General features: G+C 30.9%; 1 protein-coding gene across 1 annotated transcript; it reads left to right on the forward strand.

Annotated features, from left to right (window-relative positions):
• The first annotated feature begins 7,745 nt into the window (after window positions 1–7,745).
• Window positions 7,746–14,823, forward strand: LOC131641333 (F-box/LRR-repeat protein At4g14103-like). The gene is made up of 3 exons (XM_058911638.1): window positions 7,746–8,468; window positions 8,559–8,693; window positions 14,383–14,823. Exons 1-3 carry the CDS (start codon window positions 7,746–7,748, stop codon window positions 14,821–14,823), a joined length of 1,299 nt encoding a protein of 432 aa, XP_058767621.1.

The following is a 14,823-nucleotide window of genomic DNA, read 5'->3' on the forward strand; positions in this document are numbered from 1 at the left end:
GTTCAGAAGATCAAAGAAATTCAAGTTCTGAAGCTGTCCTAGATGGAAGCAGAAATCAGAAGCTGTGAATGTTCAGAAGATCAAAGAAATACAAGTTCTGAAGCTGTCCTAGATGGAAGCAGGAATCAGAAGCTGTGAGTGTTCTAGGGATCTAAAGAAATTCTAGTTCTGAAGCTGTCCAATGGAAGCAGAAGTCAGAAGCTATGAATTATCTGAAGACAGAAGCATATATGATCGTCTCTACCGAAATAATCAGGGAAGTCTTTTATTAAAGTTCTTCGAGTATTTATTTCAGGGGGAGATTATTTATCTCAGGGGGAGATTGTTAATCTCAGGGGGAGACATATTCATATGCTTATGCTATAGCTGTGTAATTTGTCTTTTGCCGTCTATTCTTTCTGATCGCAAATTCATATCATTTATATATGTTTTTGTCATCATCAAAAAGGGGGAGATTGTTAGAACAAGATTTGTTCTGATCAATTATCTTAGTTTTGATGATAACAATAATATGAATTTTGCTTAAGATTATATGGTACTCTAATCCAATGCAATTTCCTTTTCAGGAAATATATAAAGAGTACGCATAATTCAGCGCTCAGAAGCTTTGTCTCAAAGGGTTCAGCATGCAACATCAGAACATGGTCTGGCAAGACATCAGAAGATGGTCGAAGCAGAATCAGAACATGGGTTTATGGAAGCATCAGAAGAACAAGAGAACAGAAGCACTGAAGTACTGATGGTATCACGCTCAGAAGCACTTCAAGGTCAGAAGATCAGAAGATGCTTTGCACCAAGCTGTTTGACTCTGATGATATTCAAACGTTGTATTCACAAACATCAGATCAGAAGGAAGTACAAGTGGCAAGCTACGCTGACTGACAAAAGGAACGTTAAAAGCTATTAAAGGCTACGTCAGTAGACACAGCGTGAACAAGGCTCGAGGTAGTTGACAAAAGCGTATAACATTAAATGCGATGCTGTACGGAACACGCAAAGCATTAAATGCACTCAACGGTCATCTTCTCCAACGCCTATAAATATGAAGTTCTGATCAGAAGCAAGGTTAACGATCCTGAACAAAACAACTCATATTAACTTGCTGAAACTCTGTTCAAATTCAAAGCTCAGAATCTTCATCTTCATCAAAGCTCACTACATTGCTGTTGTAATATTTTAGTGAGATTAAGCTTAAACGTTAAGAGAAATATCACAGTTTGTGATTATCGCTTTTAAGAAGCAATTGTAATACTCTTAGAATTGATTACATTAAGTTGTAAGGAAATAGAGTGATCGTGTGGATCAGAATACTCTAGGAAGTCTTAGAGGTTATCTAAGCAGGTTGTAACTAGAGTGATCGTGTGGATCAGTATACTCTAGAAAAGTCTTAGAGGGTATCTAAGCAGTTGTTCCTGGAGTGATCAGTGTGTGATCAGAAGACTCTGGAAGACTTAGTTGCTGACTAAGTGGAGAACCATTGTAATCCGTGCGATTAGTGGATTAAATCCTCAGTTGAGGTAAATCATCTCTGCGGGGGTGGACTGGAGTAGTTTAGTTAACAACGAACCAGGATAAAAATAACTGTGCAATTTATTTTTATCTGTCAAGTTTTTAAAGCTACACTTATTCAAACCCCCCCTTTCTAAGTGTTTTTCTATCCTTCAGTTATCATTAAAAAGGGGGAGATTGTTAGAACAAGATTTGATTTTGCAATAATAATACATGATTTTGACGATAATAATACATATATTTTGAATGGAACAATTTAGTGCTTAATAGTTTCTTGAGTCTGCAGATATTGTATTCTAAGAGATCTTGGATTGATTATATGTGAAGAATCATCAAAAACTTGCAAGGTGCCCCCGAAACATCATTCACATGTGATTCTGAAGAAATATCGGAAGACCTGAAGAATACCGAATGTTCATCAAGAAGCAGAGCTACAACTGCTTCTCAAATCATCAAATGAGTATTCACGTCAAGATCAGAAGTCTTCAATCAGAAAAGTTGGTGCCTCTAAGAACAAAGTCAAGATTATGAATACATCAAGATCCAAGCCTTAGAAGATCAGAAGTGTTCTCAAACATTGAAAGGAAATGCTCACATATCTGATAACATTGTTCTAACTCTTAAATTACGAAATCTGAAAAAACCACTCGGAAGACCAAGTACTGAAGACTCTGAAGATGTGGTTCTGAAGTCTCAAGTTTCTGAAGACAAATGATTATGAAGACCAAGTGCTGAAGATTTTGAAAACGTGGTTCTGAAGACTAGAAGCTCTGAAGATCCAAAGCTTATTTTCTTTTCTTCCAACTCATGTTGTGAGCCTCTGAAGTTCAAGAAGAATAGAAGACAGTGTTATGTAGTACGAGGTACAAGGTACAGACGAATGTTTTGTTCCACTACCAAGAAAGGGCGAACATTGTGTACTATCTTATCTTCCACTATCATTAAGCCGTTGGAAATCAAAAGGACCTTCCTGCCCTCCAACGTCTCTTATGAGAAACTATAAAAAGAAGACCAGTTCATCCAACAAGGTTGACGACAATTGAATAAGCTGTTGTTGCAATTATCACGATGCTAACTTTTTCATGCTGTCATAATGGTTGTTGTTATTGTAGTTGATAGTGGTTGCTTGTAGGGATGTCAATGAGGCGGGACCGGGGGGGGTTATATTTCCATCACAATCCCCACCCTCGAATCTTTCACATTTTTTTTTATATTTTTAATCAAATATAAGTGATAAATTGTAAGAAATTTTTTTGTCTTGTCAAAGATAATTTTTAATTAAATAAAAATATATATGATAAATCGATAATGTGCTTTTTTAATCAAATAAAAACACATATATATATATATATATATATATATATATATATATATATATATATATATATATATATATATATATATATATATATATATATATATATATATATATATATATATATATATATATATATATATATATATATATATATATATATAGAGAGAGAGAGAGAGAGAGGAGGGTTATATTGACTCCAAGAGTAAGTTATAATAACTTACTCCACATCTTGACCATTAATTCTTTTCAATCTAATGGTTAAAAATAATAAGTCATTAAATGTGGAAAGAGAAAATTATTCCTTATTATTTTTAACCATTAGATTGAAAAGAATTAATGGTCAAGATGTGGAGTAAGTTATTATAACTTACTCTTGGAGTCAATATAACCCTCCTCATATATATATATATATATATATATATATATATATATATATATATATATATATATATATATATATATATATATATATATATATATATATATATATATATATATATATATAGATATAGAGGAGGGATCAAATTACACTCGAAGAGTTACACCATGAGTTACACTCGTCCAATAACTACACTTCGGATAAATATTTTTTAAATTCAACCGTTTGATTGAAACATAATATCATATAGATCATACCTATAAAATTTGAGCTTAATCTATAATGATTTGCTATACCATCAAGATATCCATAAATTAACGTCAAAATGAGCTTTCATATAACGTTAATTTTGATGTAATTCAATGACATAGTAAATCATTATAGATTAAGCCCAAACTTTATAGGTATGATCTATATGATATTAAGTTTCAATCCAACGGTTGAATTTAAAAAATATTTATTCGAAATGTAGTTATTAAACGAGTGTAACTCGTGGTGTAACTCTTCGGGTGTAATTTGATCCCTCCTCATATATATATATATATATATATATATATATATATATATATATATATATATATATATATATATATATATATAATGTGCTTTTATTTAGGTAATAATTTCAAGTTTTACAATATATTTAAAATTTAAAAATGTAACTGATAAATAAATAAAATTCTACATTTTAGACATGTCATTTTTTTTTGGAATAGATAGACATGTCTATTTTAGTAAAATAAATAATACCAAAACTCCCCAGAATAAAAAAATATAAAATATAACTATATTTTTTTGCAATAAATGTAAAGAATCGAGAGAGTGTGAAAATAATGTAGGATTTAATATAAAATAAAATAACATATAGAATAATATTTTTAGTAAGATAATACTTTTGTGAAATTTTTCAATATTAATAATAATAATAGCAAAGATTCTTTAATTCTTAAGCGTTTAATAAATTGATAGTTGACATTCATAATTAATTCTTGTTTCTCAAATTAATATTTTCTATTAATAATAAAAAATTATTTTATTTTTTCAGTATTTCTCTATTAAAAGGATATAATTTTCAAAATATGAATAACTCAACTTTTATTATATTATTTAGTTTAAAATACTTTACATTAGTTAATAATTTTTTATGACTAATCACTTTCACATTAACTAAACTTAATAAATTTGCATTCAATAAATTTCTTTTTTTATCCGACTATTCCAGTTAGGGGAACAGTTCACACATCTAATATTTTCTTCCCCATCCAAGTAGTTACGCGAATCAAAATGTGAGACTCCTTAACTAAATACCAAGTCCAACACTAAACACTAACCACTAACAAGAAAAACCATAGTCACCCACCCATAAGTCTGATAATAAACCCAACAAAGAAAGGACTAACATGGCTTGATTAATTTTTGTAAGGGAGTAAATAGAGTTTTTTTTCTCAGGAGCTAATTTGGACTCTTTTTTTTGTGAGGGACTAAAATGGATCTTCACTGGCAGTCAAATCACAGTTCAAAAGTAAGAAAAAAACCGGTTTAAAAAAAATATTAGTATAGGGACTAACATGACTCGGTTAAATTTTGTAAGGATTTAATAGGGACTTTTATTTTCTCAGGGACTAATTTGACCTCTGCAGTTTTTGTCAGGGACTAAAATGGACCTTCACTCAAAAAACTATTAATCTTAGTACTGTTTTCTGTACTAAACAAAACAACAGTCACATTTCTTTTTTCTGGGCAACATAATTATATTTATAAAACGCAAATTTTTATTTTTTTTCAAATATTAATATATTACGATGTTCAACATATATATTATTTAAAATATGTTATTCAAATTTTTTTTAATCAAATATTTATTTTACTATATCTTTATAAATACATCTTAATTAAATAATTTTATTAATTGAATACAGCAGTTTTAAATTGGATTTTTCGAGTTTATGAATTCATCTATGTTAAATAATTTTAATATTTGATATTAATAGTGCAATTTTAAAATGTATTGATTTTAATGTATATACATATTTAAAAAAATTTAAAACGGATTTATTATGCTGTTCTTTTAAATTTTGATTAGTTTTATAAAAAAATTAACTAAATTTGATATTTTTCTGTGATTCATAATCATTTTTATAGAACATTAAATTTATTATTTTTTCCGTACTATATTCTTTAAAATATATAGATTCCAATAGTTGTTGAATTACACACTCTTAGTTTCAATGAACTAGGAAAAATCTATCTAAATCTAATTACTCAAATAAAGTTGTTGAATTAGTATGGCTGGTTTTGAAGGTGCCGGAACTTGTTAGATCCTTTATGTGGATTCTTCATCATGATCGTTTACTCACTAATCATAGAATTAGTATGGCTGGTTTTGGTGTGGATGGATGTCGCTTGTGTGGTGCAGTGAAAGAAACTAGCTTACATGTGCTCCGTGATTGCCGTGTGGCAAAAAAGCTGTGGGACAGTATAATTCCCTTTACTCTAACAGATTCTTTTTTCAATGCAGGTTGGAATCAGTGGCTTCAGCTTAACTTATTTAGTGACCGTATCGGTTTTCCGGATTGGTGTAATCTTTGGGCTATTAGCTGTCACGCTCTTTGGCATTGGAGAAACATGGAAACTCATGATACATCTTACAAAAGACCGCTGTTATGAAAGATGTGATAGAAGACAAAGTGCAGCAATACAACAAAGCGGTATTTGTTCATCACAGTGTTATGAATAGGTGCCATGAGAGGGTTTTGGTGCACTGGCGTGCTCCCTTGGTTCCCATAGTGAAGCTGATCGTGGATGGTGCTCGTGATAGTAATGGTTTAGCGGGTTGTGGAGGGGTCTTACGTGATGCTAGTGGGTTTTGGTTAGGAGGTTTTGCCAAAAACATTGGTATTTGTAGTACCTTGATGGCTGAGTTATGGGGAATTTACCATGGTTTAGTTATGGTTTTTGATCTGGGATATCATAGTCTTGAAGTTGAGACTGATTCAAGACAAGCTGCAAATTGTATTCTTAGCAGAAGTCATAGGAATATAATGGTGGGAAACTTAGTGAAGAATATTATGGAGAAGATGCAGTTATTTGATAGAGTGGAGATTCACCATATATACAGAGAGGCGAACAATTGTGAAAATACTCTTGCTCTGGAGGGTAAAAGGCTGATTGGTGCAAGTAAATTCTATCAAGCGACGCCTATTTGGATGCAGAATTCTTTGATGAAGGATCTTAATCCTGTCAGTGTTTCTAGGGTTATTCCCTTGTAGTTTTCCTTTGTTTCTTGGGCCTCGGCCCTCCTAAGTATCAAAAAAAAAAAAACAATGTTGTTGAATTACAATTTTCTGATGCCTAACTAATTAAAACTTTTATCAAGAGGCTCCAACCGACTCTATCAACTTTGATACACTCACTCTCTCTCATTATCCTCCCACTAAAATATTTAAAATATTAAGTTAAGAAAATTGTTTTCTAAAATATAATTATGGATATCACATGCATAACTGTTAAAATGGGCTAGCATATATGAGTCGGCCTGTCAGACCCAAAAAATCACAGGGTTTGAATCTTAAAATTGGAGCCCATATTTTTCAGGATCTTTTTAGCCCAGTCCTAAAAAGTCCGCCACTCATTAGGGTTAATCCATATGGGCCGTGGGTAGCCATAGGTCTGCATAATTATAAATTTTAAAAATTTATATTGATATTTATATTATCTTACTCCAAAATAGCATATTGATTTTTTCCACTTCACTAAATTTTATCTCTATTCTATTAATCTTTCTCCTTTAAATATTATGCATTAATATAATCAACATTTTTTCATCATATTATTCAAGTTTTTCTCTTATAATAAATATTTAAGTATTATTTTATATAATTTAGACATATATTGTATTTCGAAACACATTATAGTATTTATAAGAGATGATATAATATTTAAAAATGTATTATGTTTAAAATAATATATTTTTCAATTTTATTAATAATAAATATTATGGAGTTTTTATTTTAATTATTTTAAATAAAAAAACCATTTAGGAATGGATATTCCGAAATTCATCTAGGGTCAGACTCGGATAGTAAATTTCGAGCATATATTACACAGGGTCTTTTTGGCCCAACCGTAAAAAGCCCAGGACCGGCCAGTTTAGGACCGGTAGCCATTTTGAGAGCTCTAACCACATTACACAAATGTTAGTAAATTATTTTGAAAAAATGTTAATAAATTATTTTTTTAAACGGAAGATATAGATAGCTACCCCCATAAATTTGTTGATTCTTTGTAGGAATAATAATGAATCATAAATCAATACTATAAATGTGATTTACTTTTTCCAATTCAATCAGAACCATGAATTATTATTCCATAATTTCCTCAAATTTCAATCATCCATAATAAATACAAACAAATTAATAGATAACATTATAGTCTATAATTTCGTAACGCATATCATATTTTAGGTTTAGGGTTTAAGTTTCAACGGAAAATCAAAAACTAATTTCGTTTTCACTGATCCGTCCTCCTCCTTCAAATTCAATGGCGGATATTATTAGCACTCTACCAGACGACATTCTCTGTCAGATTCTCTCTTTTCTTGAAACCAAACAATCCGCGGCTACAAGCATTCTTTCAAAGAGGTGGATTCATCTTTGCCTCTCAGTTTCCGCCCTGTATTTCGACACCGATCTTCATTTTCAAACTGAATGTTCTATATTTAATGATTTCATGAACTCTGTTTTGCTTGCGCGAGATGCCACACTTCCCATTAAGAGTTTCCATTTCAAGGTTGGATACGGTTGTCTTCTTCGGTGCCCTATTATCAGTATAACCAAATGGATCAATTTTGTGGTACAAAGAAGAGTTGAGTACCTTTACCTCCATCTCAGCCCATCGGGATCTTATCCCGAATTGCCTGTCACTATTCTCACTTGCAAAACCCTTGTGGTTCTCAAGCTTTCTGGTTTTAATGTGAATGAGGGTTGTTCTTCCGTTGTACTTCCTTCCCTCAAAACCCTTCATTTGACATTTATTGGGTTCCCTAAACCTCGAGACTTTATCATGTTTTTATCTGGATGTCCAGTTCTCGAGGAATTACACACATTTGATGTTACATTTTATTATGATGAATCTCTAACATGTACCGAGTGGAAGAGCTTTTGCTTGAGTAACTTGACCAGAGCTGATATTCGTCGCACTCATTCTTATTTTCCATTAAAAGCCGTTAACAACACACCTTCTCTGTGCCTTGAACTCAATCAGGTTTGTTTACTACATTCACTGACATGTATTTTGCTTTCCTTTGTTTTTTTGTGAGAAGAATCTTACCTGATTTCTTCATATATGAAATAGGAGCAACATTATGGTTTGATTCCTACTTTTCATAATTTGACTCAACTGGAGCTTATTTCTCTCCGATATAGTTGCCAAATCTTAGTTGAAGTTCTCAATCACAGCCCTATGCTTCAAAAGCTTGACCTTCGACAGGTTTGTTAAGGACATATCTGATTTATCTTTTCATAGAACTCTGTTGGGTTGCCCCATATGTTTTATTTTATCTTATATGCATTGTTAACAGGCCCACTTTAACAAAAAAATTAAAAGACCAGAGTACAGAGAGAACTGGGTAGACCCGGATGTTGTCCCGCAGTGCCTTTCATTACACCTTCGAACGTGCAATCTTTTCAACTTTTATGGCCTACAAGATGAGCTTATGCTAGCAAGTTATATCTTGAAGAGTGCAAGCATTTTACAAACCATGAAAATTTGTTACCGTGGGCATTTGAAAATCAAAAGCATATTATCCTCATTCCCAAAGGCATCTTCAACTTGTAAACTATCTTATGGTTGATCATGCTTATTGATCCATGTGTGTAGAAGTTGCTATAACATTCCTGTCATTTATTTAGATAATTAGCTTCTACCATGCAATGGCTAGATTTGGTGGTTTGAATTAGAACTTTGATGGTCATTCACTTTGTATTGCTGCACAAGTGGCAGAAAATTGTTCCTTGCTTTGAATGATCTAGTACTTACTAAGTTAACTATATTTTTATTTTTTTATGAATTCATATACACGTTGATCCATTTTGAATATGGTAAGAGATACGTACAATTCTTCCATAAAAAAAGAGAGAGAGGGATTATATGCAATATCCTCATTCCCAAGGGCATCTTCAACTTGTAAACTTACCGTCATTTATTTAGCTATATCATTCCAGTCATTTATTTAGCTTTATCATTCCAGTCACTATTTAATACTAGAACTACGGGTTAATTTACTTTTGATAGCATATGTTTGTAATCTTGTTTCACAGCATGATATTTTTGATTTAGTGTTAGTGTTAGACAAGAATAATCACTGAAATTCATTTGACTCAAAGCACATATTATGCAACTTGACACACTATGTTTAAGAATATTTAGTTGGAAGATGATTGATATGATTTTGAATAAATACTTTTTCTTCCTTTTTTTTTTTAATGAAATAATTAAATTTGTTCTCTTTAACACGATCATCATTATCAGATTCACACTCTATTGATTTGTTATAGAAGGTTAGAAATGTGGACATATATTCACATTTCCTTTTTATTTAATAAGATTTTTTTTGCCCTTTACTTTTCTATTTATAGCAGAATGAAAATGTACTATAATCTACTCCCTCCGGTCTCAATTATAAGCAAACATTTAATTTTTAGATTCATTCAACAATCAATGTATTTAGTCTAATAATAGACTAAATACATTGATTGTTGAATGAATCTAAAAATTAAATTTTTGCTTATAAATGAGACCAGAGGGAGTAAATAGTAACTAACCATGTTTCAGGGTGTTGGAAGAATGGTTTTAAATTGCGGAAGCAGTTGTGAGTGTTGTAATTGTGATCATTGCAGTTATTAAGATGTTCAATGCAATGAAAATTTTAATTAAGAGGTGTTTGATAAACACCATAAAAGAACACTTAGATATTAAGATTTTTTATTATATAAGATGTAAATTGAAAATTTGAATTTTAAAATTGAGTTTTGATAAAAATGTTTGAGAAAAATATGAACAAAGTCTGACGTGATTTTTAATAGTTACTATACGCATAGTTTGAATTCACACTAGAGTTGTTGTTTGATGAGGTTGTGGAGACTACCGTATCAGTAATACGAACTATAATTTAAAATCATGGTAAGAATAATTGTGTCAAAAAAAAGAAATGCATTTTTGGTCTTTTTAATTTTTAAAATTTTTTTAATTTTTTTAATTTTTTAATCTGTTTAAAAAAATTGTTGTTCGTTTTTAGTTGACTGCATTATGCAAAATAATAATGGAGTTTGAAGCTGTTTTGGCAACAATTCTGTGGTATAAACCGACTGTCTCTGTATTCTTGGAGCTAATTTATTTTTGAAAAATCCGCTATGGGATGGACATTCTGGCCAACACTGCCCCGACTCCAATTTCAGATGCATCTGTCTCAAATTTAAAAGGTTGTGAGAAGTTTGGTAAAGGTAGCACTGGTGCCTCAGTCAGAGCTATCTTAAGTTGAAGAAAAGCATCATTTGCTTTAGGACTTGCAAATTTGATGAATCTCAATAGTAGCCCGTGAATCCTAAAAAGCCTCTTAATTGCTTTATGTTTTTTTGTATCGGTCATTCTATCACTGCTTTTATTTTTTAAGTCCATAGAGACCCCGGTTTATATACTTTTTGGCCTAATTAGTCCATCTTGTGAGCTCCAAAAATGTACAGGTATATTAAAAATTAAAAATTTGACTACCATAACTGTTTTGTCAAATGTTACGATAAATTAATATGAGTACAAAAAATTTCAATTTAAAAAACTTCATAATAAATAAAAACAATATAATTGAAATATTTTCATCAATATCAATTAATCAATTACCAATCCACTAAACTCTCTTAATAAAAATTCAATTCATCCATTAAAGAATAAAATTCATCCAATCCATCCATTAACATATTTTTAATAGATGAATATCCATCCATCCAAAACATAATTAAAAAATTCTTAATTTTTTTTTAAATTTCATAAAAAAAATAAATATTCTAAAATATTTTTTCGTTCTTCGGAAAAAACTTGAATTTTATTTTTTCAGAAAAAAAAATCGATTTTTTTCGTTCTTCCAAAAAAACTTGAATATTCGTTTTGTCGAAAAAACTAAATTTTTTTGTTTTTCTGAAGAAAAAAACTCGACATTTTCGTTTTTTTCGAAAAAACTCAATTTTTTCGTTTTTCCGAAAAAAACTCGAATTTTTGTCTTTTAGAAAAAACTCGATTTTTTCATTTTTCCAAAAAAAAACCCGACTTTTTCGTTTTTCCGAAAAAACTCGATTTTTGTTTTTCCAAAAAAAACTCGATCTTTTTTCGTTTTTCCCGAAATAAACTCGGCTTCTCATTTTTTTGAAAAAAACTCGACTTTTCGTTTCTCCAAAAAAAACCTGACTTTTCATTTTTCCAAAAAACTCGATTTTTTGTTTTTTACCTCAATTTTTTTCGTTTTTCCGAAAAAACTAGATTTTTTTTTTCGGGAAAAAAATCGATTTTTCCGTTTTTCCGAAAAAAACTTCACTTTTTCGTTTTACTGAAAAAAACTCGGTTTTTTTGGATAATTCTCGATTTCTGTTTTTTCGTAAAACCTCGATTTTGTGTTTTTCTAAAAAAACTCGACTTTTTTCGTTTATCCAAAAAAACTCGACTTTTTGGTTTTTCCAAAAAGTCTCAATTTTTTTCGTTTTTCTAAAAAAAACTCGACTTTTTTGTTTTTAAGAAAAAAAACTCGATTTTTTCCGTTTAGGTAGTGATTCCTTTGTTAAATTTGTGATACAGGGTTTTCAATTGAATTTTGGAACTTGAAGCTGCTGCAAATTCAGGTTATAGCTCTTTGTCATAGTAGAATTTAGTTGTTTTATGTATTGTTGCTAGTAAGAATTTGACTGCAAAAATCAGTGTATAATAGGTATGGCATGCAAATTTTACTAACAGGAACTTCCTAGAACTTTCCTGTTTGTGTTACCTATTGTCTACGAAACTCTTGTCTTTTATTGTAAGATTATGTACCTTTATACTAGAATTTATGAATAATAGTTTATGATACATTGTTTTCTTGCAAGTACTTCATGTAGTAACTATATGAGTGTGTTGTATTGTCGAGATTGTCAGTGTTGCGGTTTCGTGCTTCCTAGAGTTTTGCTTAAGAATTCAGCATATGCATTTTTGAATATATGTTCTGTAGGTTGAATAGTTGAAAATAGCCAAACATAAGTCCTTGAGAATTTCACGAGAATAAACAATACATGGTAGAGTTTACTTGTAAGTGGAACTGCTGTTAAGCCTAAAAGATCTGTTGTGGTTTTTCAAGTTGTTTTGATTATAGTTCACTTGCGCCTCTTTGAGTTTTTAGAATGAGGGCACTGTAACAGCCTCCTTGAGTTTTTAGAATGTGGGTTTTGTTTGGGGCATAGGTAGGTTGGTTTTGTGGGGAAAGAGTAAAATCATTTGAGACTTAAAGATTTTATAGAACTCTTCGACCACTGAAGGCATGGAGATTACCGCCATGACAACTCAATAGAGATTTGAGTTACAAAAAAGAAACATATACTAAGTTTTCTTCTGCCGTGTTTTTTATTTTATTTAAAAGCTAACATAAGGTGTACATCAGGGAATTAGATTTTGAGTATAGGCACATATCTTTTCATGTTTACATCAATGGAATGTTGAGAAGTTCAAATTGTATTTAGAAGTTAAATGTGCATTTCGAGAATATTTGATTGAACTTAAAGACATTAACTCAAGTGTCATGTATTCAATTGAATTCAAATGTCTGGGGTGATTAGTATTGGGAAAAATTTTGAGGGGGATTTTTAGTGATCTCACCGTAGGTTGTAATTTGTCTAACAATTTTTGACATCATATTCCTAGTTTCATGCTAAGCTTCCAATAGTCTTGTTTTGGATGAAGAGATTATTGTGTTTCTGGTACATTTTGTAGGTTTATTTGTTTTGGCCACCAAAGATAAAGCTTCAACTTTTCTTTTTACCATTTGATAATCACCAGATGCTTGGAATGATGGTGTTAAAGTACAGTAGATATATTTTGGATTTTAGTGTTGCTTGAAAAACATTTAATTATTTTGGATTTCAGTGTTGCTTGAAAAACATTTGATTATTTGGAATTACAGATTAAGGGATAACATAATTACAGATTAATATAGTAATTATAAAATCTTTTAATTTTATTGGAATTATATCTACTTTAGATAGTTTAGATAGTTTAAGGGATAACATAAATTATATCTACTTTTGATATATTTCAAGCTAGAGTTCTTGGAACACTAGAAACACTAAGGTAAGCTAGAATAAATTTTCAAATGCTAGCCGGAGACAAACAAAGTATTTCATTACTTGTTTTTCTTAGGAAGGATTGTAGTACCTGGATCTGACACTTGTATTTGTTAATTGGTTTGATGCCATGATAGCTCAATATTTAGAATCATGGCTGCATTTGTTTGGTTTTGTAATTATTCATCAATGTTCTGTTTTACAATTTAAGCTTCATTTTATGTACTTTCCTGACTTGAGTTGGCCTAGCACGAGTGATATTTTTGTCTTGGATTATTTTGTTGAGCTTGATTTGTTCCTAAGAGAAAAGTCTTGGATATTCTATCACTATTTTTATGTTAAATTTTTCTATTGTATTTGCTGACTAGCTTTAAAAAAAATGACTAGAATGACATCTAAAAAAGATGTGAAAAGTTTAGAGAAGGATGAAAAAGTTGTTGCAAAATGAGGGGATGATAGTAAAACTAAAATTTTGCTGAAAATTTGCATCGAAGAAATAGAAGTGGGTAATATACCAACTACCCACTTCAGTAAAGAATGGTGGAAGAATATTACAGAAAAATTTCAAAAGAAGACCGAATGTGCTTATGATCGCACTCAACTAAAAAATAGATGGGATACATTGAAAAGAGAATTTTCATCCTTTGTGAAGTTAGTGGATAAACAAACTGGAGTAGGATGGGATCATGAAAAGAAAACTATCTTGGCTGACGATGACTAGTGGGCAGCTAAGAGTAAGGTATGGATTTCTCTATTAGTTCTATTAGTTTTTTTTATAAATTGCATGATTTTTGGTCTAATAGTTGTTTTGGATGTGTATTTTTCAGGAGGATATTGATATTTTGAAATGGAAACATGGAGGACCTAAGTTTATTGACTTGCTAGATAAATGCTTCATGGGTGCCATAGCTACTGGATTCGCCCTTTACAAACCATATGAAGATCAATTACCTTGTGAAGGATCAGAATCTCTTTTTGGAGACGGCCATGAGAATAACACAATTAATGAAGAAGAAGGGGATACAAATAGTTTTGATGTTGGAAAGGAAGTACAAGCAAACCCAACACCAAGTTCTTCCAAAAAGAGGAAGATTTCAAGGAAAGGAGAGAAAATTGGGACAACAAAGAAACTTCAACGATCTCTTGATCGTATACTCGATGGGTTTGGGCCAAGCCAACAAGCACTCCCACAAGACAACATAAGTTATGCAAAATGTTTGAAAATGTTGGATGAAAACTCGCCTTTTCGTTTTTCCGAAAAAACTTGA

The sequence above is a fragment of the Vicia villosa genome, unplaced genomic scaffold, assembly GCF_029867415.1.
Source record: "Vicia villosa cultivar HV-30 ecotype Madison, WI unplaced genomic scaffold, Vvil1.0 ctg.003668F_1_1, whole genome shotgun sequence".
In the NCBI taxonomy this organism is placed as follows: Eukaryota; Viridiplantae; Streptophyta; class Magnoliopsida; order Fabales; family Fabaceae; genus Vicia; species Vicia villosa.

Bases quoted from the DNA above. Each gene is read 5' to 3' on its own strand.
- LOC131641333 (XM_058911638.1), top strand. From the start codon at position 7,746: ATGGCGGATATTATTAGCACTCTACCAGACGACATTCTCTGTCAGATT. The intron at 8,469-8,558 runs GTTTGTTTACTA...TATATGAAATAG, and splicing joins TGTGCCTTGAACTCAATCAG to GAGCAACATTATGGTTTGAT. The intron at 8,694-14,382 runs GTTTGTTAAGGA...TGTATTTTTCAG, and splicing joins AAAAGCTTGACCTTCGACAG to GAGGATATTGATATTTTGAA.